Source organism: Thermobia domestica, chromosome 7 (genome assembly GCF_964235325.1).
Source record: "Thermobia domestica chromosome 7, izTheDome1.hap1.1, whole genome shotgun sequence".
NCBI classification, from domain to species: Eukaryota; Metazoa; Arthropoda; class Insecta; order Zygentoma; family Lepismatidae; genus Thermobia; species Thermobia domestica.
The window spans coordinates 9,514,776-9,541,623 of NC_137460.1; the positions used below are offsets into that span (position 1 = coordinate 9,514,776).

Sequence of the window (26,848 nt, forward strand, 5' to 3'; positions counted from 1 at the left end):
TAAAGGTCACCTGGCTGCTGTTGTCTTCGATGAGAAAGTTTGTTTCCCTATTTACACAACCTTGACCATGTTGTCACTTTCTAATTACTGTGTACGAAAATGTACACTAAAATATAATTCCAATTTTTTTTTAAAAAAAACCTTATGCATTTCCAGGTGCCGAGTATTATATGACACTACATTCATTTCAGAACCTTTGTAACTTACATTGTTGCGATATCAAATTAGCATTACACAATGAAATGAAGTTGAAAACAACAATTCGGGAAATAGCATATCTCCTATTAATAGATAACTATAGTTTGGCAGCATTCCCGGTGTACGCACAGCTTTTTTGATATTTCTGACCTTACCAATGAGTGTTTCTGCAGCGAAGTGATCATTTTCAAAATTAAAACTTATAAAGAACTTTTTACGTAGTTCCATGTCTCAAGAACGGTTGACTACTCTCAGTGTTTTTAAGTTTTGAATGTGAGACAAGGGCAATAGACGGAATATAATAGAAATATTTGCGGAAAAAATGATAGAAGATTACACCTCTTCAAATGAACTTCGACATTCAGTAGTACTTTTACTTTTTTGATGAGCATTAATTTTCATTCTAACTTAATTATATTCCATGGTCACTATGTTAATTATGATTTATGAACCATTGTCTTCTACAGAGACATAATATAGTGTGAAGTTAATTGGCATTGGGTTGGGGAGGGGGGAATCCTGCGGTGGGCCCGACATTTTTGCGTTATGTTACTGTTTTGAAGGCCTTTATACATTATGCAATCTGTCTCAATATTTTTGTTCTGTCCAATTCATCTGATTTTCGCACTACAGGATCTCAATTACGATCAATGTTCATAGATTTCCAGATGGCATCTAATTTAACATGAAAAATAACGATTCTGTATCATCGTTCGTAAATTTTATAGTTAAGAGCACAATGCAAAATATGCGTTAAGAAGTGCTCGTTGTGAGTCTGAAAAGTATTGGAGTATCTTCGGTTCACAAATAACTATCTGTGTATCACTGTACACGTATGAGCGCTGATAGTGGCTGATAGGTGATCGGAAACACCATATTTCTGTCACTGAAGCCATGTCGTTTGATGTGATATGAACAAACAAAAGAAATTTTGCGTTGCGTTAACGCTAACCAGTCCGGAATGAGGACCAAGCCCCACTCGATATATCTACATATTCCCTCTCTAGATAGGACTAGCGCAGAAGAGTAATGCTCCTGGAAGTAGGAACGAAAAACACAGTTCTGAATGGTTGGCGTTATACATTGCACTCAAATAGCAGAAATCATATCATTGTTGCTGTCGGTCTTCGTGACCGAGTGGGCTAACCCTAGTAATGAAAATCTCTTATGGCGTTAGTTCAAACCCGGCCCGAGGAAAGTTTTTTTTACCCTTTTTACATTTTATAACACTTTTTAAATTAAAATAATATGCAAATAATACTCAAAAAAGTTATTTACTTACTTTTGTGCAGATAAGTGGTAGTGGTAGTAGTAGGAACGGGTTAGAAGCCCCGCAGGGCTCATTTTGTTTCCCTTGTACTCCATGATATAAATTTTGTGATATAAATTTTGTGATATAAGTTTTGTGATATAACTTAAAACAACTGGCTAGGATAGCGCGTAAAACAGCTGGCTAGAGTAGCGCGCGAGAAAACGTACTTCCGGGAGCATTACTCTCCCGAGCGGGTCGTCTCTAGATTACGCAATTCTTAAAAGATTTAAGGTAATTAAGTTCGATCTCGCATTCTTTTCGTAATGGTTCGTATCAACGCATCGGAGTAGTATTATGCGATAGGGGTAAAAGTTAGGGGGAACATGGGGGACGTTGTCCCCCACTACCTTAAAAAATTATACGGGCAAGGATACGCGTGGGGGGACTGCGTGATGCCATTCGTTCACCTACCTTTTCAGATTAACTTTTACCCCTGGTATGCGATAATCGGAATAGTAGTTACTGAGACGTTTTGAGTTTCGTTGCTGGGCGTAAAATTTGCGAAGATTGATTCGGAATGTATAGCTGGATCTTCTTCCGTACGAATTTGCGTCTCTGCAAATCAAAAAAGTGCCTTTCAGTCAGTATAGCTGTATAACTACGATAATCAGCATAGCAGTTTTAATAGCTTTTTGCAATTTTCGAGTTGCAATGCTGTACGCAGAATTGTGCGAATAAAGTATGTACTGTACATAACGATAACAGTATACACATTATGCACCAAACTTTCCGTATAAAGTTACGCTTTCTACATCTGGCACAACTGTTTCGCTGACTTATCCGCACCGTAAGTTCACTTCCTTTTTATTCTTCGTGTCTTTTGGCGCTGGAAGAAGAAGGCGGCTGGTGAAGTTTGAGTTGTAAAATCTAAAGATATCAATTTCCATCGTCTGTTAATTTTGTAACAATGGTGCAGAAAAAGGTAATTTTTCTTTAGAATATAACAAGTATAATGAAAAACGGCTATTTAATAACTTAATTTTGTTTTCGTATTAGATAATCGAAAGATTTATTAAAATGGGTATAGTAGAGCATGTGGAAAGCCACGTTGGAATATACTGTTATTTTTTGTACGGTTGAATTATAGTTTTTATAACAAATATTTGTGATTTAGGGTGTTACTTACCTATAGTATTACCTTTTTTGGAGATAAGAAATACTGCATTATATTTCAGAAAGAGTAAAATTTACCACATTGGAAGTTATGGTCTGGAGGGCTAAACTGTTGGCATATGTCGGTCCCGGTTAAGGCCGAATGAACCTATTTTCAGCGTTATATTAATTCTGAATTTCGTCTAACTTACCCACAGTAACCCCGGTTTCATTTCAGGCCCTCACTGTTAATCACAAGTATGTAGATTTTCGTATTTCGTTCGCTTTTTCTACATCCGTATGTGTCTATATTACTGCAGAAAATCAGTACCTTCGAGTTATTATGTGTTTATAATTACGCACGAGTCGAAAATTACTAAAACCATGAATCCTCATTGCGATTGAGGATACAGTAGCTTCGAATGTGCTACTAATTCGTGATTCTTGTATTGTGTTTAAGGGAGATTTGAGCTCATATCAAAGGCTTGTCCCTACAACATTAAAAGGTACAAAATGCTTACTAAAATACTTTTTCCTTCCGTGCTACTCATTCAATGATGGAACATTACATTCATGAAAAATTAATTTAAGCAGCAGGCAGTGTGTCTATCGGTCACGAAATTAGAAAACTGTTATAAAAGTCAAGAAATTTAGTTTTTGGGTCGCGATTTTGTATCTACAAATATAGAAGTACAGACTGGAGATTTGTGTTCTAGATAACATCAAAATTCACCACCAAAGATGTGTATGATCGGTTTTAGACTTGCCAAATCGCTAGCAAAGCACGCTTCTATCATATGGATGAATATTCGGGCTAATTAGCATCCATATTTCCTCTTGAGAATGTTCCGAAATTTTATGATTTGGTAAAGTAGGTCTCAAACTTTCATTTTGGAATTTTAGTAGACACCCTGATAGGTGAAGATACTTTACTACATACAGTGCATTAAGCACGAACCACGTTACTAGTCACTAAAAAGCATGAATGCTATCCGTTGCTAAGCGGTTAGCGTGCGTGCCTGTGGCGTGGGAGACCCGTGTTCGATTCCCGGCGGGAGCTTATGTTCAGATTCCACGTTAATCAGTAGCTCCCGTTTCATATAGCCTCCCTCCAGAAAGTGACATTAAACTCAAAATTAACTCCGCTGTCTGATTCGGGGCAGCGGTGCAGCACGGTGGCCCGAACGTAAGTGAGAGGTTGCGTTCGTAGGGAGACGCCGCGTCAGCGACTGTGGGTATGGACAAATGAGGATAGCTTTTTTTCATACGAACCAATACTTAAGCGAGCTCTGCGGGGCACCTAACACCGTTCGCTCCCTCAGCTGTTTTCAAGTAATACCGTAGATCTTATATCTGCAAGATTTGGAGGAGGAACTAAATTCACTTGTTCTGTACAAAGTGTACTTACCGAGAGCTTCATTTGACATGAATCAAGGGCTTAAGTTTAGAGTTGCCCCTCCTGTCCAGAGTTGCCCTTGGACTTTGCAACATACAAAAAACAGTGCTTAAGTATTAAAAATTGTTACATTTCACTTAACGTCAGTATTCCTGGCGCTTCACAAAAATTTAAAATGTTTTCTTCATTATTTTTGCGCATCTGTTACACGTGTTCGCCATATTTTACAACTACCATGCTGCTGAAACCTTCCGCGAATGCTTCCGCATCCGGCAAATAGTACTAACTTCCATATATCTTTTCTCGTATTAAACATAACTCTCCTGCCGAATTTACATTCCTAAACATCAAATAAAAACTTCAAATTATCATTTCTTACCTAATTTCTCCTGTAAATTTTCCTGATTTTTATAAAAAGCGGAGGGGTAACTCTAAACTTAACCCGAATCAAGTATTGTGCCGTAAGCGACACTTGCATAATCACTTCACACACTGGTTTGGGGTTCCAAAGTTGGTCATCAGTTTCTAGCAAAATTTTGAAAATTTATAATTTGCTTGTTTGTGTGGTTGATGAGAGTGCCTCACAAGAGCGCCGGATTTGAGGCTACTATAAATCGAAAAACAAACTAAACACACGATTCTCTTCATGAGATGGGGGTTTAAACGTGAAACACAATATCAGGCATATGACCTTCCCCTGCTACCTCTACACGTGATCCTGGACCATGAAATTAACCGCTACAAGATCCATGGAGCAGTGTTCTTTTACCTCTGATTTAGGTCCTATAACAGGTATTTAAGCTCTTTTTTAAGTTTGACATGGACCAAAGAACACCCCAGAGGATTTTGCAACCAGTTGATCAAATCTGTGTCGCCAGATGGGAGGGGGGCCTTCACAATTTTATTTCTTGGCAATTCTCAAGAGATTTTCACGCCGTTAGTTTTCAAGTTTTCACATTGAAATTTTGCACACGTATTTTGGGTGTTTACTTATTTGTCCAGTGATTTTGAGATCCCTACGTGAACCCAGGGCCGCAAACTTTTTGGAAAAAAAAAAAAAAAAGGTATTTCCCAAAACCTCCCAGTTTTTCCCGTTTCAGGTGTATGACATGAAGCGTTTGGTACCGTTAAAGCTTACTCTACTGTGAAAAGATACTAGCTATGAACCATGATCCTACGATAAATAGGGGAAAATTCTAGAACACAGGTCCCTCTGTGTAATTAGTAGCTAGGTTGGTTCCTTTTTGTACCAAACTTTAATATTTAATTCACATAGTATTGCCGAGTGAGCGTCAGCGAGTGAAAGCGGTTTAGAGGTGTTATTTTCTGTCTTTATCACAGCTAAATAGGAAGGGGGACCTGTGTTCTAGCCGATAAATAGCGATGAAGCAATATCTCTTTGACTAAGTGTAAAATTTCCCTTTAAAAGCGAGGATTTATAAAGGTTAACAGAATCACGCACAGCAAGCACATTCTCACTCCAGCCACTTCGAGGGCGTTCAGGCCTTTTGTCTACTGTTGAACTTTTTTTTTTTTTTTTTAATATAATTTCTTGATAACCTAGGAACAGTGGATTCATTTGGTGCGTTATTGTCCAAAGATCGTGCTGAGTTCCGAACAATTTCTGCGAAACACCGTTCTCTTAGTGGGTATTAACTATCACTCGCTCTTCCATATTGTCTTTCCATGATTATACTCCACAAACTGACTGGAAGACAAAGGCACAGTATCAAAACATAACCTCAATTAATATTGGTAACAAAATATCCAAAAAGAATGTTGCTAACAATAAATAAAAATATTTTCAAATCTGGCGTTCTTTTTATGTAATGAGGATATATATAGAAATATAGTAACAGGCATTTGCTTCGTTAATATGGCTACAGTTATACAGAGGTTCTGCATTTGGTATCCTTACTCGAACTAGAAATTATTCTTCATTTTAACAAAATGAGTTCAGGTTTCCCTGAGCTCTAAGCTAACCCGACTTATCCCTACCTTTCCTCTGCTTTATTATGCACTTTTAATGTTCTAAAAGTTGATATTTTTAAAATTTTTTGTTAATGTTATGATTTTTGCCGAAAAGCAGGCGGACGACCAACTTAGGAATAAATGCCCTTCCTTTCATGTCTGGTACGCAGCGCGCTTTGTTTCGTACCTCTACCTTATTCTCCATTTTATGTGTAACATTCCTTTTTTTTTTCAATCCTGCTGAAAAATCAAATACACAACAACTTCCGAAGATTTATAAAATTATGCCCTTATAATCTATATATATAAAAGAGAACGTACAAAATCCTTTGTCCGCTCATCACGCTAATACGGCTGAACCAATTTCTTTCATTTTTGGGGGGTTATTAGGATTTGGACCCTAGATGGTTTTTATCATATCACTTTAATTTTTAATTACCAGTGTCTTGAGATAATTGACCATTCAGGTGTCCACAAATCCTTTGTTATTAGTTCATCATAGGTAAAAATAAACGTATTTATATGCAACCCGCATGACCGTGTCACTCGGCGGGTTAACATAAATGACAGGCGATATACAGCGGAAAATAGCTTGAATCTTCTGTTTAAAATTTTTTAATTGATTTGCTTATTTTTACAGACACTTTTACAATATGCCAGCACCGGGATGACCGCAGCGAAGCGGGGCGGGTTAACATAAATGACAGGCGATATAATGTTAAGATTTACTGCAATCTTCTATGGTTATTATCATATCACTTGAAAGCGAAAAAGTAAAAATTATCTAAGTAACAAAGTTTATTGCGTTCCGGGGTGACCGCAGCGAAGCGGGGTGAACGCTGCTAGTATGGGATATCACCCAAAATATTCCCCATTTCACTACGTTTGTCTGAGATGATGAAACCCCTCTTCCGCTGTACTTTTCTGTATTTCCCTCCATTACAGCAGCGTACACATCCTACATTAGTTAATGGGTTTGAAACGCTGTCATAAGATGCTTTAATTCCTGTTCACCTCATATCGCATCAATCAGCGAACTCATATAGTCTACAATTTAACATTGGTTTTCTTCCTTATTAATCAACCTACACTCTGATGATCTTAGTTACCTTTCCTTTTACTTTCATGATGTCATTTCGTCTGATTCTGTTCATTTCTCCGTAAATCTTGCATTTCGAGGTCACTATCTGTGCCATTTAACCCCTTAAATCGAACAAGGAAGATTCTTTTTACGGATACATGTAGCAATTTCAGTTTTACTACGACATTGATTTATTTACAAACAGGGTTGGCTGGTTTAATCCAAAAAAAAAAAAAAAAACTGGTTTAATCCAAAAAACGAAATATTTTCGTAAAAGTGTAACTATTCGTAAAATATTGATAAATATATTTGTGGGTTATCATGTTTCACTCCCATATATTATTCGTACTATATTCAGACCTAAATTCCCCATTCTTTACTCAGAGATTATATTACAAAAGCAACTTTTTAATGTAACTTTATCGATGTTTCGTGATTTTTTTATAGTTTATTATTGTTGTTATGCAACCAAAGGAAAATTCTAAATATTGTTTCGTTTTAATAATGTTTACTATTGATAAAATACATCGAAATGCCGGACTTTTTAGGGGAGGGGAGTCATACAAACCCCACTCGAGGCAATTATTGAAATAACAAGAATCTTTGGTAACTTTTTGTATAAATGGGTCAGAGCCAAAGTGGACTCAAATAATTCGTATCTTTATTCACTTTCTTACTGATATGCAAAGTAAGTCGTTATATTTAACTTGGACTAATAAAAGTCGTAGTGAACTGACTTGGACTAATTAGTTCTTCTGTACTCTGTAGTACTTTGAAATTGTCCATATGTAATTCTGTATAATGGTTCCACTTGTGCAATTGTTTATCTTTTTGTCCTGTCCTAATGACTCTTGATGATTATATTAACAAATATCTAAAGATTAGTCAACGTATTTTTTATCAGGAGTCCTTCGTGAGTGAGTCGGCAGACGTATCGAATTTGTGGCCAATTAGTCCCGGTTTCGAGTTCAAATGGAGGACAATTTCTCTTGTATGTAAGCCGAGAAACGGTTTGGATTCCGCTTTAAGCTTATGTGACCCCTTCCAGCATAACCCGGTTGTTACATACTAACCCCAAGGCGAAACAAGCTTATTTCTGTCGATATGTGATATAAATACATAGAGCAAATTATTTAAACAAAAAAAAAAAAAAAAAAAAAAACTTTTTTTCAATGAATACCATGGTTTTTGCCAACCCTGTTTACAAATGTTTATCCCTTAAGTACTCGCGCGGGGGTCCAGTAGACCCTCATATTGATATTTGTTTTATTACAATAAAAATACATTTTTTTAATAAGACAATGTAGCGTAACTCTAGACATGTTTTTTAAAGTGTTTGCTGCAATCAGGTTTTTTGTACTCGTTTTGAGACCTTTAATGTTTTTTTCATCAGGACTTCTGACTAGCAACACAAAAGTTACCTGGTTGGGGGTCTGTGAACATCCCGCGCGAGTACTTAAGGGTTAAGGAACTATCAGGTATAGTCTCCCTATTGAGTAGCTCTTTAGGTTTCAGCATTTTTAGCTCCTACCTAAAGATTGTATTACTTCATTCATCTAAACATTGGCAACTTCAGTAAGCTATTTGAAGAGAATCCTAGTGGCAAGGTTCTACAACACAGGTCCCCCTTCCCATTGAGCTGTAATAAAGACAGAAGACAACGTGCTCTGCGGGGCTCTAACCCGCCTTCACTCGCTCACGCTCGCTCGGCAATACTGTCGGAGTTAAATATTAAACTTGGATGTATAAAGGAACCAATCTAGATACTTAACTGCATGGGGGGGGACCTGTCTTCTAGAACCTTCCCAATGCTAGTACTGCGAAGAGCGTTATAGTAGAGAAGTTATAGCTGATTTTTAAATTTTTATTTTACGAAGCGATGGTGGTGGTGGAGGGGGGCTGATGAACGTAGTTTTCGTCTTTCATCAGATCTTCAAGACTTAGAAGTAAGAACCCTTTAAAAACTGTCTAAGTAAATCAAAAGTTGCAAAAGCACATTACGGTATCGATGCACCGTAACTCTTACACGAAAGAAGAGCAAGAATATAAGCCACTTTGAAATGGTGTTTGAACTTTTATTATAAGTAGGTTAATCGTATCATGGCACGTGTAGAAACATTTTCATTGAAGAAATTGAAAAGAAAGTGTAGTCAAGGAGTCAGTTCACTGTTTGACCAATGCTGAGTTAAAAGAAATCAAGCAGCATTGAGGGAGTATTGGTGTGGCGTTATCGTGGGATGCTTTGCATAAAAACAAGTTGCAGTGAAAAAAGAAATAAGTGATAGTTCAAACATAAATCGTGAATGAAGACTCCCGTTGACGTCTTCAGTTTTTTACTAAATTATAAATTGTTGATGCAATGAGATTGAACCTTTACGACTTGTCTTGATATCAGATTTTCCATTTACCCTTTTAAGCTCTAGTACCTGTTCTTAGGTACTAAAGTAATGTCTTCATTATTCCATTAAAAAGGGTAAATGTAATAAAGCTTTTTACTTCAGTGTTTTTTTTTTTTTTTTTCTTTCTTTCTTTCTCCGACAGAGGCATTGTGAAACATGTTACGTATGGTTCCACGCCTTTCTGCTTCGAGACATAGTGGTGATGTCATAACTTGTAAAAAAATATTTTTCGTTAGTCCTATTATTTTTATTTTTTTACGGGCTTACTTTTGTACCTATAAGATTGAAATTTTGCACATTCAGACCACCGTGTAGTATTTCAGATTTTTTCAAATTGCGTTAACACCGGGGGGGGGGGTCCAAAGGGGCAAAAAGATAAGAGAAAGTTATATCTTTTAAACGAAAAATCTTTTTACGCCTCAGATACATGATTCTGACATGTAAATGGTACCGTTTCAAAGGCTGTTCTATTCTGAAGAGAGTGATGCACAAAACATGACCCTAGCATAAATAGGGATTTCTTTTTATTTATTTATTTTTATTATACACCCGAGATCAGTCTTTTTGTGATGATCGGGATATTCTCCGCCTTTACTATTCAAGATTGAAGCTTGAAATTTTGTACACACATTTAGTCCACCCCTTACTATTTTTCAATTGATTTTCAGATCTGCGTTAATACAGGGGTCCAGAGGGACTCAAAATTAAAAAAAAAACTAATTCAGAGAAAAATCATGATTTTCTCATTTTCTCGCCTCAGGGACGTGATAGAAAAATGTGTATGGTACAATTTGAAAGGCTGCTCTGTTATGAAAAAAAAGTTATGAACAATGATTCTACGATAAACAGAGAGTATGCCGTAGCCGCTTGACTGAAAGTATAATTTTTCTTTATATATATAAAAAAAAAAAAGTTCGAATTTGACACTATATATATATATATAGTTGGCTAGTATATATATGTTGGCTACGATGAAATTTTCAAACGTACACGAGGTAATAGAAAAGTTGATTGGCTCTGGAAAAAGCGGACGTATTTCTTTTCGCTTTTCTGTTATTTATTATTCATGAATTGGTCTTTCGTAACGTGTTTGAAGGCGATGTTACATTGTCGAAACGTTGCATAGGGGTTATTAATATATTGGTAGTTGTAGTTTTATTAAGGTTATGCTATGATGCAAGTGTATATTTTTTTTCGTTCACTTCAACTTCCAAAGTATGACATAGCATTACAAGGAAATATTTCTTCTATTTACTACGTTGCCTGCGTTACTATAAATATACCACATTGACTTGATCCCTAGTCTTCCGTCGCAAGCGCTGCTATCGGCTGAAGGAATTCCACTCACTTTCTCTTGCTTAGCAACAGCTGAACCCTTATTGGCTCAACGCGTGGGTGTGTGAGGGTATGAGCTTTAGTTCGCATTTTTGCCACGGCTCAAGACATTTTGGCAGCACAATAACATGTTGCTGCTTTTGATTATGAAGAATGATAGGTTCTGGCCATGTGATAGATTGTCACATGCTACAAGTATTTTTCTTTTAAATTAAATTAGTGCCCAAAATGGAGGAAGGCGACGTTTGAGATACTGCCGAATGGTCTAGAAATCAGTAATGAACCAAGAAAGTCATTTTATATATATATATATATATATATATATATATATATATATATATATATATATATATATATATATATATATATATATATAATATGATCAGTTTTTAACAATTAGTATAATCAGCATATTGGGATGAATAAAACTTTAACTGCTGTTTTTTTTTTTTTTTTTTTTTTTTTTTATCTGATAGAAAGCTGCAGAAGTTAGCTGTATACATGATGATCTAAAGAGTATTTGCTATCTGAAGGTGCCTGATGTAAACTCAACACTGATAACAGCGCTTCTGCACTTACCGTTATGTACTGATCGAACCATTAAGATGAATACGGTGATAATTTTCGATTGTAACAACAGAGGGCCTTAGAATAGCTAAGTCGTATGCACTGAAAGCTAGTTTGAGAAAAATGTTATTTGTTTTGCTAGGCATGATATATATGAAAGTATTATTAGACGATATTATTAGAAGTGTTGATGTGAACGTAGCTCATTAATACTGTAAACTATGATTGTAAAAAGCTATTTGGCAGATACTCGAAGTTTTTGTACACTAATTTCGTATAGTGTTCAAATAATTTTGTATAAATTATTGAATATTAAGGTTTGCCATTCATGCGTATGGCCAAAACAATTTTCTTCTAAAATTAGCATTTTGCTAGAAATATTTTAACTAATAAATAATAAAATGGATATAAAGAAATTGGCGGAATGGCTGCTTTCAAATAGAATTTCGTTCATAGCCAAGGCATATCGATCATTAACACGCGTGAAACTTCATATTGTATGTTGCAAGAAAGAAAAAAGCATACTTTCCTGCATATGCCTCCTATTTTAAGGGCCTCAGCTAAGGATTTGTAATTTATTAGTGTTCTAAAGCATGGATGTAAGCAGGCCTGTTTTTCGACTTCGCTGTCGATGCCGGAAGGCGTGTTGTTCTCTGCTTCCGTCCACAGCAAGTAAACAGGTTAGATGTTAGAAATCGCGAGTCTGGAATCCGGGATCGACCTCAGTAATTGCTCATTGGCATCAATAAGCGTGAGATGCATTGAGAGCCTGTACCCGAAGAAACTGATATCGAAGTATCTACTTTTTGGTGCGAGCGCTACGTCAATAGGAAAGCTCAGCGCTTCTACCAATTTCCTAGGATACACAAATTTCGCAAAACCTTGACCCTTATGCGGTAGCAGACATAATGCTGGGGTAGTAGGCATTGGTAGGCGTGCCACCACCTTTCGGTAGATTGTGCCTAGTCTAGTGTGGCTACATACATCCATACGCCTCACTAGATTCATTGGTCTTCTATACAGCGATGTGCTGGAGTCCGAATGATGTGCGCATCCATTAACGATAAATTCGGACGTTGATGATTTTCCATTTACACTATGAGAACATGGACATTCAGGACAGTTGTCCTCTGTGGGGATGGGTTTTCTTTCCTAATCAGACTTCCGTCACGCTTCCCTTCACTCCTCATTAGAGATGTCAGTTCTGTACCAGGGCACTGGCTTGCAATTTTCGACACGCTGGTCACTTCTACTGGAGACATCTTCCTGGTGCACTTCGTTGTTAAATGTTTTGTTGCATCTTTTTGAATGTGCCGGATTACTACATCATGAACACATTTTCTAGTGATCATCGAACTGTTGTATTAACACTCACAACCTTCGAATGAGTGAGCTTTCTTAGTAGTGGGGAGTTGATTGTTCTTCAAATCTTGGCTGTGGTCGTGGACAAACAAGCAAAGTGCAGTGGTTTGCCATGGCTAATGTTTGCGGACTGCAATGGCGTGTCAAACTTGTTTATTTGTATCCTGCCAAACATTCAATTAGACCTATTACGATTTTTATTGTGAACTAAACTATAACACCGGCTAAATGATAAAAAGCTTTGGCACTCTTTTAGTTGTGCAGATTTTTAAACCTCGTGTATTGTAAATATTGAAAGGTGTTGAAACTGGCTTAACCAGTTGAGCGTTGATTTTAACAAGGAAATGATTAAAATTTGATGCATAACAAAATGTAATAATAATGAAATACAGCTGAGGATGTTTGTGCCTTTCAGCCTAAGAAGAAGGGAAAGAAGGTAGCAGCCGCTCCTTTGGCCGTCAAGAAGCCAGAGCAGAAAAAGGTTGTAAATCCTTTGTTTGAAAAAAGGCCAAGGAATTTTGGCATTGGTAAGTAAACTTTTCATCAGCTTAAGTTTCCATGGTGAAGAAGTAAACTTATTAGTAATTATGACTACCCTATAAATTACCATCTAAATTATGATATTAAAAATGTACAGGGTGTTTCAAAACAACACCGACAACGTTTGGGAGGTGATTCCTGATACCAAGATAAGACAAAAAGGATAGACCAACCTGTGTGTACAAATGCTTCCTTTCGGATTTATAGGCTGCCAAAACATGAAAAAATGAACTTTAAAGGTCCATAGCTCCAAAACTATGTAACCAGCGTATTCGGGTCAAGACTTCACTTAGGAACTAGTATGTGCCCTGTCCAAGTTCCAGAATCCTAAGGTACTCACGCAAGTTTTTATAGAGGGAGTTTGGTTACGGGGATATAATTTTAAGTAATCACCAACTACCTCTACGAAAGAAATTGTTGCGGAAGTTCCGCTGGATTCCTAAACATGAATATTTGGATTTTCATTTTTCCATGTTTTAGTCAGCGTATAACACCGAAAGGAAGCATTTGCGCACCCAGGTTGGTCTGAACGATTCGTGTTATCTTGAGGTGTCACGGGTCACCTCCCAAATGTAGTTGTTTTTTTGAAACACCCTGTTAAGTGAATTTCTATGCCAATGAATTTTATTTAGGCATTGGTGCAAGAATGGGAGGTTATACCCCAGCAGCTGCTCGACCACCTGATCCAGAGTATGCCAACCTGTTGTGCGGCCTTATGGGAGTTAAGAGTATGGGAGAGGCCTTTCTTTCAAATATCTTGTGAAATATTGCCTAAACGTAGGGAGGGCGAAATGACTTTTCTTTTTTGGTTTAAAGAAAAAATAAATCTAAGGCCGCTCCTCTATTGCATCTGAATACAATTGCGAAGAGATAATATTGCAGATGTGATTGTGTTGGAATTGTTCGTGCGTTGTCCTCAGTCCAAATGGTGCCATGTTCAGTGTGGGAAGTGCTTAAAGAAACTGTTTAGGGAAAATTAAAACTATATCAAGTGCAATTATCTAAGTATAAATGAGTTCTGCTCATTGTTGCTGTATGTTGTAGGAAGCCGAAATATTAAAGTAGTTAAGAGTATAGAAATAATGTAAGTTAAAGGCTGATAGTCACCGGAAGAAAGAAAAACCTCATCACTAGGAAGCCTAGGCACACTTCGAAAGGGATTTAAACCATAAAAAGAATTTTAAAAATGTGCAAAGTAAAAATCGTCTTGTCACTAGAAGTAGACATATGTCAATAGTAATTCCTAGTGATGAGGTTTCTCTTGCGGTGACTATTAGCCTTTTACTTACATTATTTCTAATCATTACCACCGCTCGCAATATAATGATAGTTAAGAGTATCTTGTGTCGAGTATTTGGTTCTGCAATACTGAGTGGTGGTTCTGGGTTTGCATTCGTGCAGTGCCACTGTAGTTTGAATTAGTCTTAACTGTAAGCTCCTGTCATATAGTCATTGCTGACAAAACTACCAAAAAAACTATTAGTGGTTCAGCGTCCCAAGAACAGGTTTCATCTCCCGTTAACCTATTCAGACTGGTAGTTCCGGTTTTAACATTTACCACCATAGAACAGAATGGTACGAGATAGCAATAATTTTCTGCAGTCGATTCAGCGTCTCTAGAATATACCACAACCGGTTTCAGTGCTGATTTCCCATTAGAATAAGAACAATGATATGTATCGAGATGCGATCTATTCAGCTTCCCAACAATCTGTTCCATTTCCTGTTTTAACCCCCTACTCATACCGATAGTGGTTCAAATTAACTATTTCCAGTTTGTGTCCATCGCCATAGGGCAATAAGGAATAGCCAGTGGGCCTATAGCTTTCTAGTGTGGATTCAGCATCCGAGGAACAGGTTCTGTCCTTGATATTACTGCTCTATTGCAGTCATTAGTTATAGACGTACTACTTGTTTGAGTATTGAATTAGCATTTTGGAAATTACTGTTTCACACTGTGAAGGGAAATATCTTTGCCAGTTTATTTATATGCTGTATAAACAATTTTTACGCCAATTACTTTATCCTACAGTATTTAGAGGGTGATGTCATTGGCTAAGGTTCATAATTGAATACTAACTAACTAACTAAACTAACTAACTCACTCTATGGCCTATGGAACCCGGAGGTTCAGTGCCGCGTTCACAAAAGCTCTCCACTGACTTCTATCCTTAGCTAATTGCATCCAGTTTCTACTTTGTATTCCTATCTCTGCGAGATCCATCTTAATATTATCCTCCCATCTGCGCCTAGGTCTTCCTAATGGTCGTTTTCCTATGGGTCTACCAGTCAAGACTTTGAAAGCGTTTCTACTTTCTTCCATTCTAGCTACATGACCTGCCCACCTAAGCCTCCTAGACTTGACGACCCTAACAATGTTGGGTAAACCGTATAAACTATGTAGTTCCTAGTTATGGAGCTTCCGCCATTCCCCATTCTCGTTCCTCTTGGGTCCGAATATTCTTCTCAGGATCCTGTTCTCAAATACTTTGTCTATGTTCTTCCCTCAGAGTAAGCGACCATGTTTCGCAACCATACAGAACAACAGGCATGATTATCGTTTTATATATTTTAAGCTTCAAATTCCTCGACAGAATTCGCGACAACAAGAGATTTTGAACCGAGTAGTAACACGAATTCCCTGCTTTTAGTCGACATTTAATTTCTTCGTGAATATGATTTTCGTCTGTTAACATTGATCCTAAATATTTGAAAGTATCCACTTTATCAAAAGCATTATTTAATATTTTAACGCCTCCACAATTTGCCGTATTACGGTCCCGACGTACTTCCATGTATTTAGTTTTCTCTGCATTTACTTCTAAACCCATGTCCCTGCAAGCGTTTAATAAGATCTCTGCATTTATTTCTACTGTTCTCCTATCCTCCCCTATTAAATTTACATCATCAGCATATGCCATAACCTGGTGAATGCCGTTCAACTCTAAGCCCTGGTTGCTATCTTTGATTTTCCTTATGGCGTATTCCAGCACAAAGTTAAATAATAATGGCGACAACGCATCTCCTTGTTTTAGGCCATTTTCGACGTGGAAGCTCGTGGACAAAAATTTTCCTACCCGGACTTTACTTTGGGATTCACTTAAACATATCTTAATTAATCTAATTAGCTTTCTCGGTATTCCAAGTTCTGTAAGAACGTTGTATAATGTTTCTCTCCTAACCGAGTCGTAAGCCTCTTTGAAGAAACATAATTGAATACTATGATGAATATTTTAACCACCTTGATTCCTGATAGGAATGGAAACAAACGAGCTTTTTAACACTGAGTATAACCGAATCTAGACTAAAGTGTAATAGTATTGTGAATTTGATATTTCACGATTTCAATTTTTTTTTTCTTTATTGTAGGTCAGGATATTCAACCAAAACGTGATTTGAGCCGTTTCGTGAGATGGCCCAAGTACATTCGTATCCAGCGACAGAAGGCTGTGTTGCAAAAGCGACTGAAAGTGCCACCTCCAGTAAACCAGTTCCGTCAAACGTTGGATCGACAGACAGGTTTGTGACAGGTCTTCGCGACGAAGCCGCATTTTATCACATTTTGCACTGAAGCTCTTGCGGAGTGGTGTGGGGCTTTACATAGCCCTGAAACTCCGTTGGATGCGGTGTGGTGCAGAGGTTTGAAATTTCTTTAGCACTGAAGCTCCTGCGGAGTGGTGTGGGGCTTTTAGATAGCTCTGAAACTCCGTGGGATGCGGTGTGGTGCAGAAGTTTGGATTTTTCTTTTAGCACTGAAGCTCCTTTGGAGTAGTAGTGTTAACGCACATTACTGTAGCTCCATTGGATGCGATGTGGTGCATACAATAAATATTAGGACATAGCCGTCATTTTGAGGTATGTAAAAGAGTATTTGATCAGTAGGTTTTGTGAGAATTGGAAACTTGGTCAATTAAATTATTTCCAAGATTTTGAAGTTTTCATAGTAATGTAATTTCCATTCACTGTAGTTTTTAAGGAATAAGGTCGTGTGTTAATTTTGAAAATTATTTGACGACTTGTAGACAACAATTGAAGACTCGCTGTAGAAAACAATGTATCACCTTGAAATTGTTTCACTTTTTTGCATTTTCATACTTCGTTATATGCTGGGTTATATTTCTAAGCAATAGTATTTTCTATTATGTGATGCTTGGGCGGAAGGTACCATCTTTTGTCTAAGTGTTACAGTAACTATTGTTTCTGGCACATTATTTTCTGTAGCGAGTGTTTAGTTGACTAAGCTTAGCTTTCAACTGGTCAGTTTTCAGTTGTGTTCTTGGGGGCGCGGTGGCTCAGTGGTAGAGCGTTCACCTCTGGTGCTTGGGGTCCCTGGTTCGATCCCAGCTCGCGCCGTGTGGACTTTGTGGTCGACAAACATCGTGCTCGTGGGTTTTCTCGGGGTTCTCCCGTTTCCTCCCACTTTCTTCATTCCACCATTTCACTCATCTCTCATCATCACCGTCTCCTTTAGCCTAACCGGCCTAACCGTGGGACGTAAAACTCAAAGATTTCATTTCATTTCAATTCTGTACTTCTAGTAGATCAAAGTTAAAGCGTAATCAATTAGTTTCGTAAAATTCGAGTGGGTAAAATATTCTTGATTAGCATATGTATTTTCCGTTTATTGTATACAGTGTTAGCAATATTCTCAAAATAGACAATTTGGGTTACCTATGCACTACACTGCCCTGCTAAGCGAAAAGGCCTTATCTCCATCTCACATACTTTCGAGAAAATAAGCAAAACGCGTTTTGGCTTTGGCTGTACGTTCCAATTTGTTGTATTTCAGTAAAACTTGATTATATTTTCACGATCTAAAATTTGTGTGGTAATACAGTTAAATATTTTTGCTTATGAATTGCCACTTAAGGTCTTTTTGCTTACTTTCAGTTTTGAACATAAGGTAAACACTCATGATGTCATTACTCCCTACATATTGGTCAAACTACATCAATTTCACATTAAATAGATGGAGAATTGTACTACGAACATTCCCATACCAATATCTCGATTTTGGAAAAATGTGGAGTTAAGGTCTTTTCGCTTAGGACGGCAATATATTCTCACGAGAAACGGAACGCTGTTATTTTCTTAATGTTAAAATTGCATATACAAAGTGTTCTGAGAAATTCAGCATCCCATTTTAAGTGCCTTCTTACAAAATTTCTGCAGTAAAAACTTATTCGATCGTTACATAGTATTTTTACATGTATTACATACAGCAGTTTGGCTGTATAGTTGCTAATTCAACTCGAGAAATTAAAAAATTAATACATAGGAAACATTTATATGCAGGGAATCAATATAAGCAAGACTTACCTCTTAAGAGTCCTTTCCGATATATATATATATATATATATATATATATATATATTCAGTGTTAATTTTCCCATTTTTTCATCCCTTTCTCAAATTTGCCTTTGGAAAAGTAGTTCCTGATGCTAAACTAACACTTGGCAGAGATGAGTAGATTGTTTGAAATTTGATCCTTCGAGTTTTAAGATCGAGGATGTCGTACAGTTGTTTCGGAAGTGCGAAAGATGAACAGCGAGGAAGCTGTTGAAAACAATTATATTAACCCTTGTCCGGGCAAGATATTTTTGTAAGTAGATGGGCAACTGGGCCTTACCAACTCGATATGTTCATGACTTGAACTTCGACTAACGATAGAATAATTCGGAATTTTGTCATTGAAATATTTATGGCTATTGAGAAATTTGAGAGGAAAAAAAAAGCTAGTGTGCGTGAGAGGCCCCGCTTGCACGGATAAGGGTTAAGAGAATGACCGCAAGACAATTATTGTTTACTAAATGTCAATAGAATAATTATTAAAAACTAATTACTCCGCGTATTTTTTTTGTTTCTGGTTCAGTGATAAGATTTTGGAGTTGAACTTCTTTAAATCAGAGAACATAATGGGCGAGTACGATGTCCACCAAGTACTGTTAATTTGTTGTGCTATCCTACGTATAATTGAAAGGGTTTTCCTAGTAAAATCGTATATTTGTTGTGAGAAGGCTTTGGTAGAGAATTCATTTGTGGTATCGGGGTTCCTGCGTTCTCAGCCCAAGACAGTGTCCCGTAGGTTTCGGCGGAATGTTCTCATTTCCTCCCACTATCAAGTTCTTCCATAATGATTTAGCAGTCTCCGGTGGTCTAATGGCTAGCGCCGTATGCCTTTCGTGCACGTTGTCTTTGGTTCGATTCCCGGTGGAAGAACACAAAAGATTTACTTTCATGAATTACTCTTTTAGGCTAAAGGGCATAACTATGGGATGTTGAACTAAGTGTAATTTCTATTTTTCCATAACCTTTCATTTGTCTAATCTCAGGGGATAACTATAAAGTTTGATTCACCTCATTTGTACTTGTCGAGTACCCTTTATCGTCCACAATTGTTTTTGGATGAAATACTTACGTAAATTTCGTTACATAGGCGCTGGTAAGAAGCGGATAAGTAGCAGTTGTACTAAATAAGCTGTTAATTCGGATTCGTCGTTGATACCCAAACTTTGTGCCAGTGATGTAGTTAACTCAGTATTATGGCAATATGTATATATTATATACACCACCGCTTTATTCCTAGTTTCTCACGTTGGTCTTGGTTGGTACTGTATATAAGTAAGAACAAACATTGTATGCTCCAAGAAAATTTGTATGATTTGGACTCCCCTCTGGAGTCTTCCTAAGCAGCTTTCCTGCTACTTTTTTTTCCTTCATGGTTCATTCAATAAGAGGGAATATTGTTTGATTCAAGGTTGGTGCTTGCTTTAATTATTAGCTCCTGTAGTTACTTTTATGTGGTAATACTTCCAGCTACCCAGTTGTTCCGTTTGCTGGACAAGTACAAGCCCGAGTCGCGGCAGGCGAAGCACGCTCGCTTGAGGGCAAGAGCTGAAGAGCGAGTGTCTAAGAAAGAAGAGACGCCCAGCAGGAGGCCACTGACAGTTCGCCAAGGTTGTAATACTGTCACGTCGCTGGTTGAACAAAAGAAGGCGCAGTTAGTAGTGATAGCTCACGATGTTGATCCAATTGAGGTTAGTATTATATATATTATACGGGATGTTTCGAACTAACAATTTTAATACTACTTAAGATAATGCAACAAAATTTGAAGCGGATTTTTATTTAGTAGGGAATGTAATATATTTCGGAAGTGGCCACCATTTGCATCCAGACATTACAGTAGAGCCCTACAAAAACTCGTTCTAATGTGGACAGAGGGTGACGAGTTACCGAAAACGTAGTGTTTGACGAAATAAATGGTGCGTTATTCATAACGTGTAACATTTTACTGCATATTATTCGAATGAATGTTGTACAGGTCATAGAAAAACACAACGTAACCGAAAATAATCAAGAAAAATAACTTTACTGAAGAAATGACTTTGGAGGGAAAAAAGATCTGTGGAGACACGGTTACTCACAGGCACTTCGTTACGAGAAAGGATGGGAATTCCTCAGAATAAAATTTCCACGGAAAGAACAAAAACGGTAAAATTTTAGTTCCCAGTGGCGTAGAGTGTATTCATTGGAGCAATATACGCCACTGGGACATCCTACGCCAAATATTTATCTAGGAATAAAGGTTTCATAAAGAATTGCAATGGGACGGAAATTCTCAATTATATTCCAATATATGAAACCAGCCCTTGTCAGTGAGAAGTGTAGTCGAGTGTCTAGTTTTTCATGAAGTGTAATTGAAACCACAAAGCAGTCTGGCGCAAGAAAGAAACAAACATACTGGCAGACTGTCTGTTGTAACAATGTATTTCATATTCACGGTGAATGTATTTTTCACATTTCGTTGCAATATCTTAAGTCAAAATCGTCGAAATGTTGTGTTCGGTAGAGTTTGACACTGTAAGGAAAGTGCTATCCATTTCTCAAGAACAAACTTTTTGTAGCAAATGAAAATATCTTCATGTTTAGTGGTATATTTAAGTTACAAATTTACTAAAGATAGAAGTAGGTTTTTGATTTATTTCTAAATGGAATTGCAGTGATGCTAGAAATGAATTTCTTCACCTGATTCAATGTGAAGACAAAGTTAACTGAGCATTCTAGAAATTACTTTTGGTGGAGTCTCCGAGACATGATTTCAGACAGCGTAGTTACTGTAATTTGAGAGTTTTGAACCGTGTATAATATTAAGACTGTTTACGCAAATGAAATGTTTAAGTATGCATCTAAATTCAGGACTTTTGTTGGTTTTGCGTCAGTGATTTTATTTAGCCATTAAGACGTTACGTTATAATTTTGCTACTGCATTTATGGTCCGGGATAGGTTTCGGTGGCGTACCAGGCCATAGTTTCGACACTTCCGTCCGTGTGATTAGCTATTAATACAAGGATTTTGCACTTCACTGAATCTCTAGGGCGTAGGCTGTAAGCCTTGGTAAGCATCGAGTTCATGCCACAGAGGTTCGACGAACGTCAAATGTCCAGCCGCACTGAATGTCGCTTTTCATCAGATTAGCAAAGTCAAGCAGTGTTAGGTTTGGTCCAAGGAAAGATGGATGACCGTTGGTTTATTGCGATGTCTATTCAGCATCGTGGGAAATTGAGGAACGACTTGAAGCAAGTAGTGAACTCCGGTCTAGAATGAAAACATTTGGCAAGGGTAGCCGATGTGCTCACCACACATCACCCCAAAGGCTGAGTGCCAGAAGCCAGATGGTAGTCCTTGGTTCGTAAGGGCTGTTGCGTTTTTTTTTTTTTTTTTTTTTTTTTTTTTTTTTTTTTTTTTTTTTTAAGGTTCGATGAAAAAACGTATAAGAGAGATTGCCATTTAAATGACTTATGCTTGACAAATTTCGGACCGGGTTCGAATTCCGTGTTTGGTTCACGCTTCGAACTTCGGGTTGGTTTAAAGGGACGAGTTTTGCCGATAGATGGCACTACAGCCTTCACATCTCTCCCATGTATTTTTTACCTTTCCGGAAAATTCTCTTACAAATTTCAACCTACGTACTTCAAAAGTTAAGAAAAGAAACTTAATAAGCTATGGAAGGCAATCTGTGCCGATTTTTTTTTTAGAATTTTCTTCATTGTTGAAATGGCTTGATTGTTGAAAAAGATATCCAAACTTTTAACAATGGAACTGTTTCAACAATGAAAAAAATTCTAAATAAATCGACACGGATTGTTCCCTTTAATAGGTTATGAAGTTCCTTCTCTTAAAAAAAAAAAAAAAAAAAAATCTAGGTTGAAATTTGTAAGAGAAATTGTAAATTTTCATGAATGGTAAAAAAAAAAATACATGGGAAAGATAGGAAGACTGTAGTGACATCTATCGGCAAAACTTCATGTTATATATTCCTATACAACTCCAGATTATAGCTTCCGGACAAATGTCATTGGTTAATACAGTCAAGATTGCACTTCCATATTGTGAATTGTAACCTGCATATATAAAAGTGTGGGTATCGTAGATTCATTTTTTCTGTTCCCTTTTTTTCAGCTTGTATTGTTCCTGCCTGCCCTGTGTAGAAAGATGGGAGTACCTTATTGTATTGTCAAAGGCAAAGCAAGATTAGGGCGACTGGTCAGAAGGAAGACTTGCACTTGTGTGGCCTTGACTCAGGTACATAAATTATTTGATTTGGTTTTGTAAAAAAACGTGAATTGGTAACTTCAAAACACGAAGGTATCTGTAATTTATATTTTTGCTCTTAGCAGACGCGATTAAAATACTAAAATGTAGAGATTGGAAGGGGGTGGGGCAGAGAAAACAGTACGTGAGAGGACCGTAATCTTGGATACAAGTAAGAAGTACACTGGTTGGGATGTTGACATTGTGACTAGCATTTGCCTCAGTAATTCAGATTTTCAACCGTCCTATTTTCTCTGACGTTTGACACTTGTGGTGGACAAACACCGTATGCGTGGGTTTCCTCCCACTTTCTTCATTCCACCATTTCATTCATTACTGAACATCACCGTCTCCTTTAGCCTAACCGGCATAACCGTAGGACGTAAAACTCAATTTCTTTTCATTTGCGTTTGACACTTGCTCATCTGGAATCCAGAGCCTGGAAGGAAGAAGCTAAGATGAACGTTCGACTCCTAGCAGTCAGTACTGCTCTGAACCTTGCAAGAATAATAATAGTTCACGTGTTATAGTTAACTTTTAACAAGCTTTAATGTCTGCATATAGTGTACAACTAAATCTGACTTCTCTCTTTCGAAGACTTTTTGCAACAATGCGTGGTTAACCTCTTTCTTTCAGTCACCATGTAATTTAATGCCCAGTGTTGTCTTTTGCCTGATATTTACATGTATTTAGTTAATTGATTAGTTTTCCTCCTCTCCCGTTACTGTTAAGTGTGCTACAAATTTACATATGGAAATATTTACCCTACCTCTGTTCCCAAGTCATATTAGGAATTTTCTTTGTCGAATAAGCTATCTTAGTATCTATTAATCTTATCCGAATGAAATTTGACAAATATATAGTCTTTAACTGTTTCCCCGTCTATTGTTCTCGGACTCCTGGAGGTCGGCGAAGGATTGAACATTGGTGTTTTCATTAAACAATCTTTGCTGCTCACGTTGAAATATTTAATGTTCATTATCCAGGTTGGAACCAATTGAGAATAATAGTATAATAGATAAAAGAAGTATTGCCAACTTTGGTTGGAAGATGGATCAGACTTCACTTTAAGTGAACGTTGAATTCATTAAATTATGATATGTGAAATATATTTTAACATTTTTGGTTTGATGGGGGACCACGGGGAATTAAGTTGCTTCAAGGGGTCCGCGATATCAGAAAATTTGGGAAACTGATCTAGGACCCGTTATTATGAGATACCTTTTGCACCCAGGATGTTCCAATGTAAAAATAAAATGGAGAAAATATTGTTTTGAAGCTTATGTAGTTCCATTCTGACGAATTTAGGTAAGTTGAAGCACGGGGAGAAATTTGCTTTTTTCTTTTAATCCAATGCATTTTAATACTAACATTTGAAATAAACATCTCGTGCAGTCAAATATCGTCTTTAGTTGGTTGTCTAGTAGTTTTTTTTTTTCCCTCCTAAAAATTGATTGGTAGTATGAAAATCCGAGGCTTATTTGCTTTCATGTGATGTCCATGTGAGTTCGATTTTATTTGAGGATACGATGATAATGTATTTTGGGAGTTGATACCAAGTGAAAAAGGAACTAGGGAGAGGATGATAGGAAAGCAGAGCACAATGCCTGAAGTTGCTTGACTTCCAATGAGTGATCGTTCAGTAGTTTGAGCAGTTTAATCTATTTTATATCAATTAAGAAAAAAAAAAGTCATCAAATTTTCGGCTTGGGGGGGGGGGGAGGTCTACATAGGGTTGCCAGATTTAGTAAACGAGAAGTCGAGATACTAATCTCAGGTTATATATAAGGTCAGGTTCCTACAAATTTGGTCAGAATCCGTTACCTGTCTTGCCCAGGTTACTGATCACAATTCTCATTTTCATTCTATACACAACAAATTAAGCACCACAAAGGATGTATAAAGAATGTTAAGATAATGTAAGAGGAACTGCCTAGCGTCCCTTACTCCGAATTCTGTTTAACCTGTCCTAAATATTGCGTGAATTAAGACTCTCCCATTTTTAATGAGGAGATAATTTTTCCTTCATTACCTGAGTCACACTATCCTAATAGAAATACAGGATTTAGCAAGAAAAGTTACATTTACGGTAAATTCAGAACTAAACACAAAGTAAATAAATCTCTTTAGACTTAAGTAGGCTCTCCAAAAAAAGGTCGACAGAAGAAAAGTGCTGTATCAAAATTAAATAGAAATGTCTTTGTGTTTAAACTACCAATTCTTGAGCTAGGCCAAGAATTTTAACCTAAGGTGTTACTGAAAATTTGACTTCACTCTAAACCCACTGGCTGGATTAAACGCTTGTTTGTACAATTGTTCGTCAAAAAGACGGCAGAAATGACGGAGATAGTTTAAGTGCGGTTAACATGGAGCGACTGAGAGCAGTATATCACCATTGTTTATTAAGATTTCAACAATGAAGCAGTTCTGCGCTGCCGATTGAAGTGTAAAATAACTAGCAGTTAAAGCTCGTCATCGGGGAAAACTTTTTCCATTGATATTCAAGAAATTGCTATAACATATGTTCCCTCAAGAATATTTAATTTTTTTTTTTTTTTTTTCACCTCTGAAAGCTAAACAAGCCATAGGACGAAATAATGGATGTAATTTTCAAATTCCTTGTGTAATAAAATTAACTAGCTACACAAATCTTCCGAAAACCTTCCATTTTTAGGTGAGGCATAATAGTTCTTTCAGGCAGATTTTTTCAATCTGAAGAACGAAAACTGGGACGAAGAGGCGTCCCAAAAGCGTTTTTTCGGGACAGTTAATTCTTTCATTGAAAACCGGGACGTCTGGCAACCTTACAGGTCTACACAAAAATAATCAGTTATCGATATTAGTTTCCAGTGCATAATTTTCGGAGTCACTGAAATGTTTAATATTCGCGATCCCTTTCCTCTTCTTATACCGATCTGGCTGAGGCTAGACTGAAATGGCATCGGGAGTGTCACGCTTCTTAGCGTCTCTGGAAACGATAGTGTGTGTGTTATCCCTGCTTTGCCTCTTCACACCTCGAGCGACAATGTAATAAAAACTTAGGCCAGGCCCCACTCATGTACCGAAAATAATCAAAATCAGTGCAACGGTCTATGGGTTTACCACCAGACATCTCTTACATAAATATGCTCGAAGGGGTAGAGTTTTCGTGCGTCGTTCCGAAGTTTCAAATTTTGTGAAAGATTGAGATGCATATGAAGAACTGAGAAACCCCAAGGAGAAAACTTTGAAACATGATAAATTCATAATTACAATATTGTACAGTCATTTTGTAGTGAAAGTCTTTAGGTTATCACTTGCTATGATGATAAATACAGAGCCAATCCTATGATTTCAAGTATGATTCACATATCCCCTGAGCAGTGGTGGCAGTACTTTTATTTACTGGTTAATACTATGACTACTTCTAATTGTTTGTGTACACTTAAATTACTACGTATTTTTTCTTTCTTAGGTTGAGTCAGGAGATCGAACTGCGTTAACCAAATTGATTGAGGCTATCCGTACGAACTTCAATGACCGGTACGAGGAGATCAAAAGGCATTGGGGCGGTGGAGAGCTTGGTTCCAAGTCAGCTGCTAGAATCGCTAAAATTGAAAAGGCTAAGGCTAAGGAATTGGCCCAGAAGGCCGGTTAAATGTATAATTTTGTTAAATATATGGTCATGAATTGAATATTGGTTTTTAATTCCTTTATTTCCTTTATATAAAAAGGTGTTTGGGTACAGGGCACTGCTTTTACAAGCTACAGATCTCTGGTGAGGACTTTACCCCCTTAAAGGGGCTCTCGTTATCACCTCGGAGTTTTTCCTCATGTACTATCTTTAAATATGTATTTTCTAATGTGAAGTGAGGCAGACACCTAGCCAGGATTTCGTGAAGGTGGGGTGGGGGGTGTCTGTGACATGAAATACTGTGGTCATCACACCAGGGGCTCGATCATTCTAAACTATTTTACTGGAACATATACTTTTTCGTTTAGCCAGGATTTCGTAACGGGG

General features: G+C 37.2%; 1 protein-coding gene and 2 non-coding genes across 3 annotated transcripts; all 3 read left to right on the forward strand.

Moving 5' to 3' along the window:
- The first annotated feature begins 2,275 nt into the window (after positions 1-2,275).
- Positions 2,276-26,522, forward strand: RpL7A (ribosomal protein L7A). The gene is made up of 6 exons (XM_081764088.1): positions 2,276-2,432; positions 13,129-13,240; positions 16,623-16,772; positions 20,070-20,290; positions 22,717-22,839; positions 26,303-26,522. The coding sequence occupies exons 1-6, from the start codon at positions 2,418-2,420 to the stop codon at positions 26,483-26,485; spliced, it is 804 nt and encodes a 267-aa protein (XP_081620214.1). The 5' UTR covers positions 2,276-2,417; the 3' UTR covers positions 26,486-26,522.
- On the forward strand, positions 16,470-16,545 carry LOC145691197 (small nucleolar RNA SNORD36). The gene has a single exon (XR_014132400.1). It is a non-coding gene; the product is annotated as a small nucleolar RNA SNORD36 (small nucleolar RNA).
- LOC145691133 (small nucleolar RNA SNORD36) lies at positions 21,251-21,316 on the forward strand. The gene has a single exon (XR_014132345.1). It is a non-coding gene; the product is annotated as a small nucleolar RNA SNORD36 (small nucleolar RNA).
- Positions 26,523-26,848: the final 326 nt, after the last annotated feature.

Coding starts and splice junctions, on each gene's coding strand:
- RpL7A (XM_081764088.1), top strand. Junction 20,291..22,716: donor ACGATGTTGATCCAATTGAG/GTTAGTATTATA, acceptor CCTTTTTTTCAG/CTTGTATTGTTCCTGCCTGC. Junction 22,840..26,302: donor CTTGTGTGGCCTTGACTCAG/GTACATAAATTA, acceptor TTTCTTTCTTAG/GTTGAGTCAGGAGATCGAAC.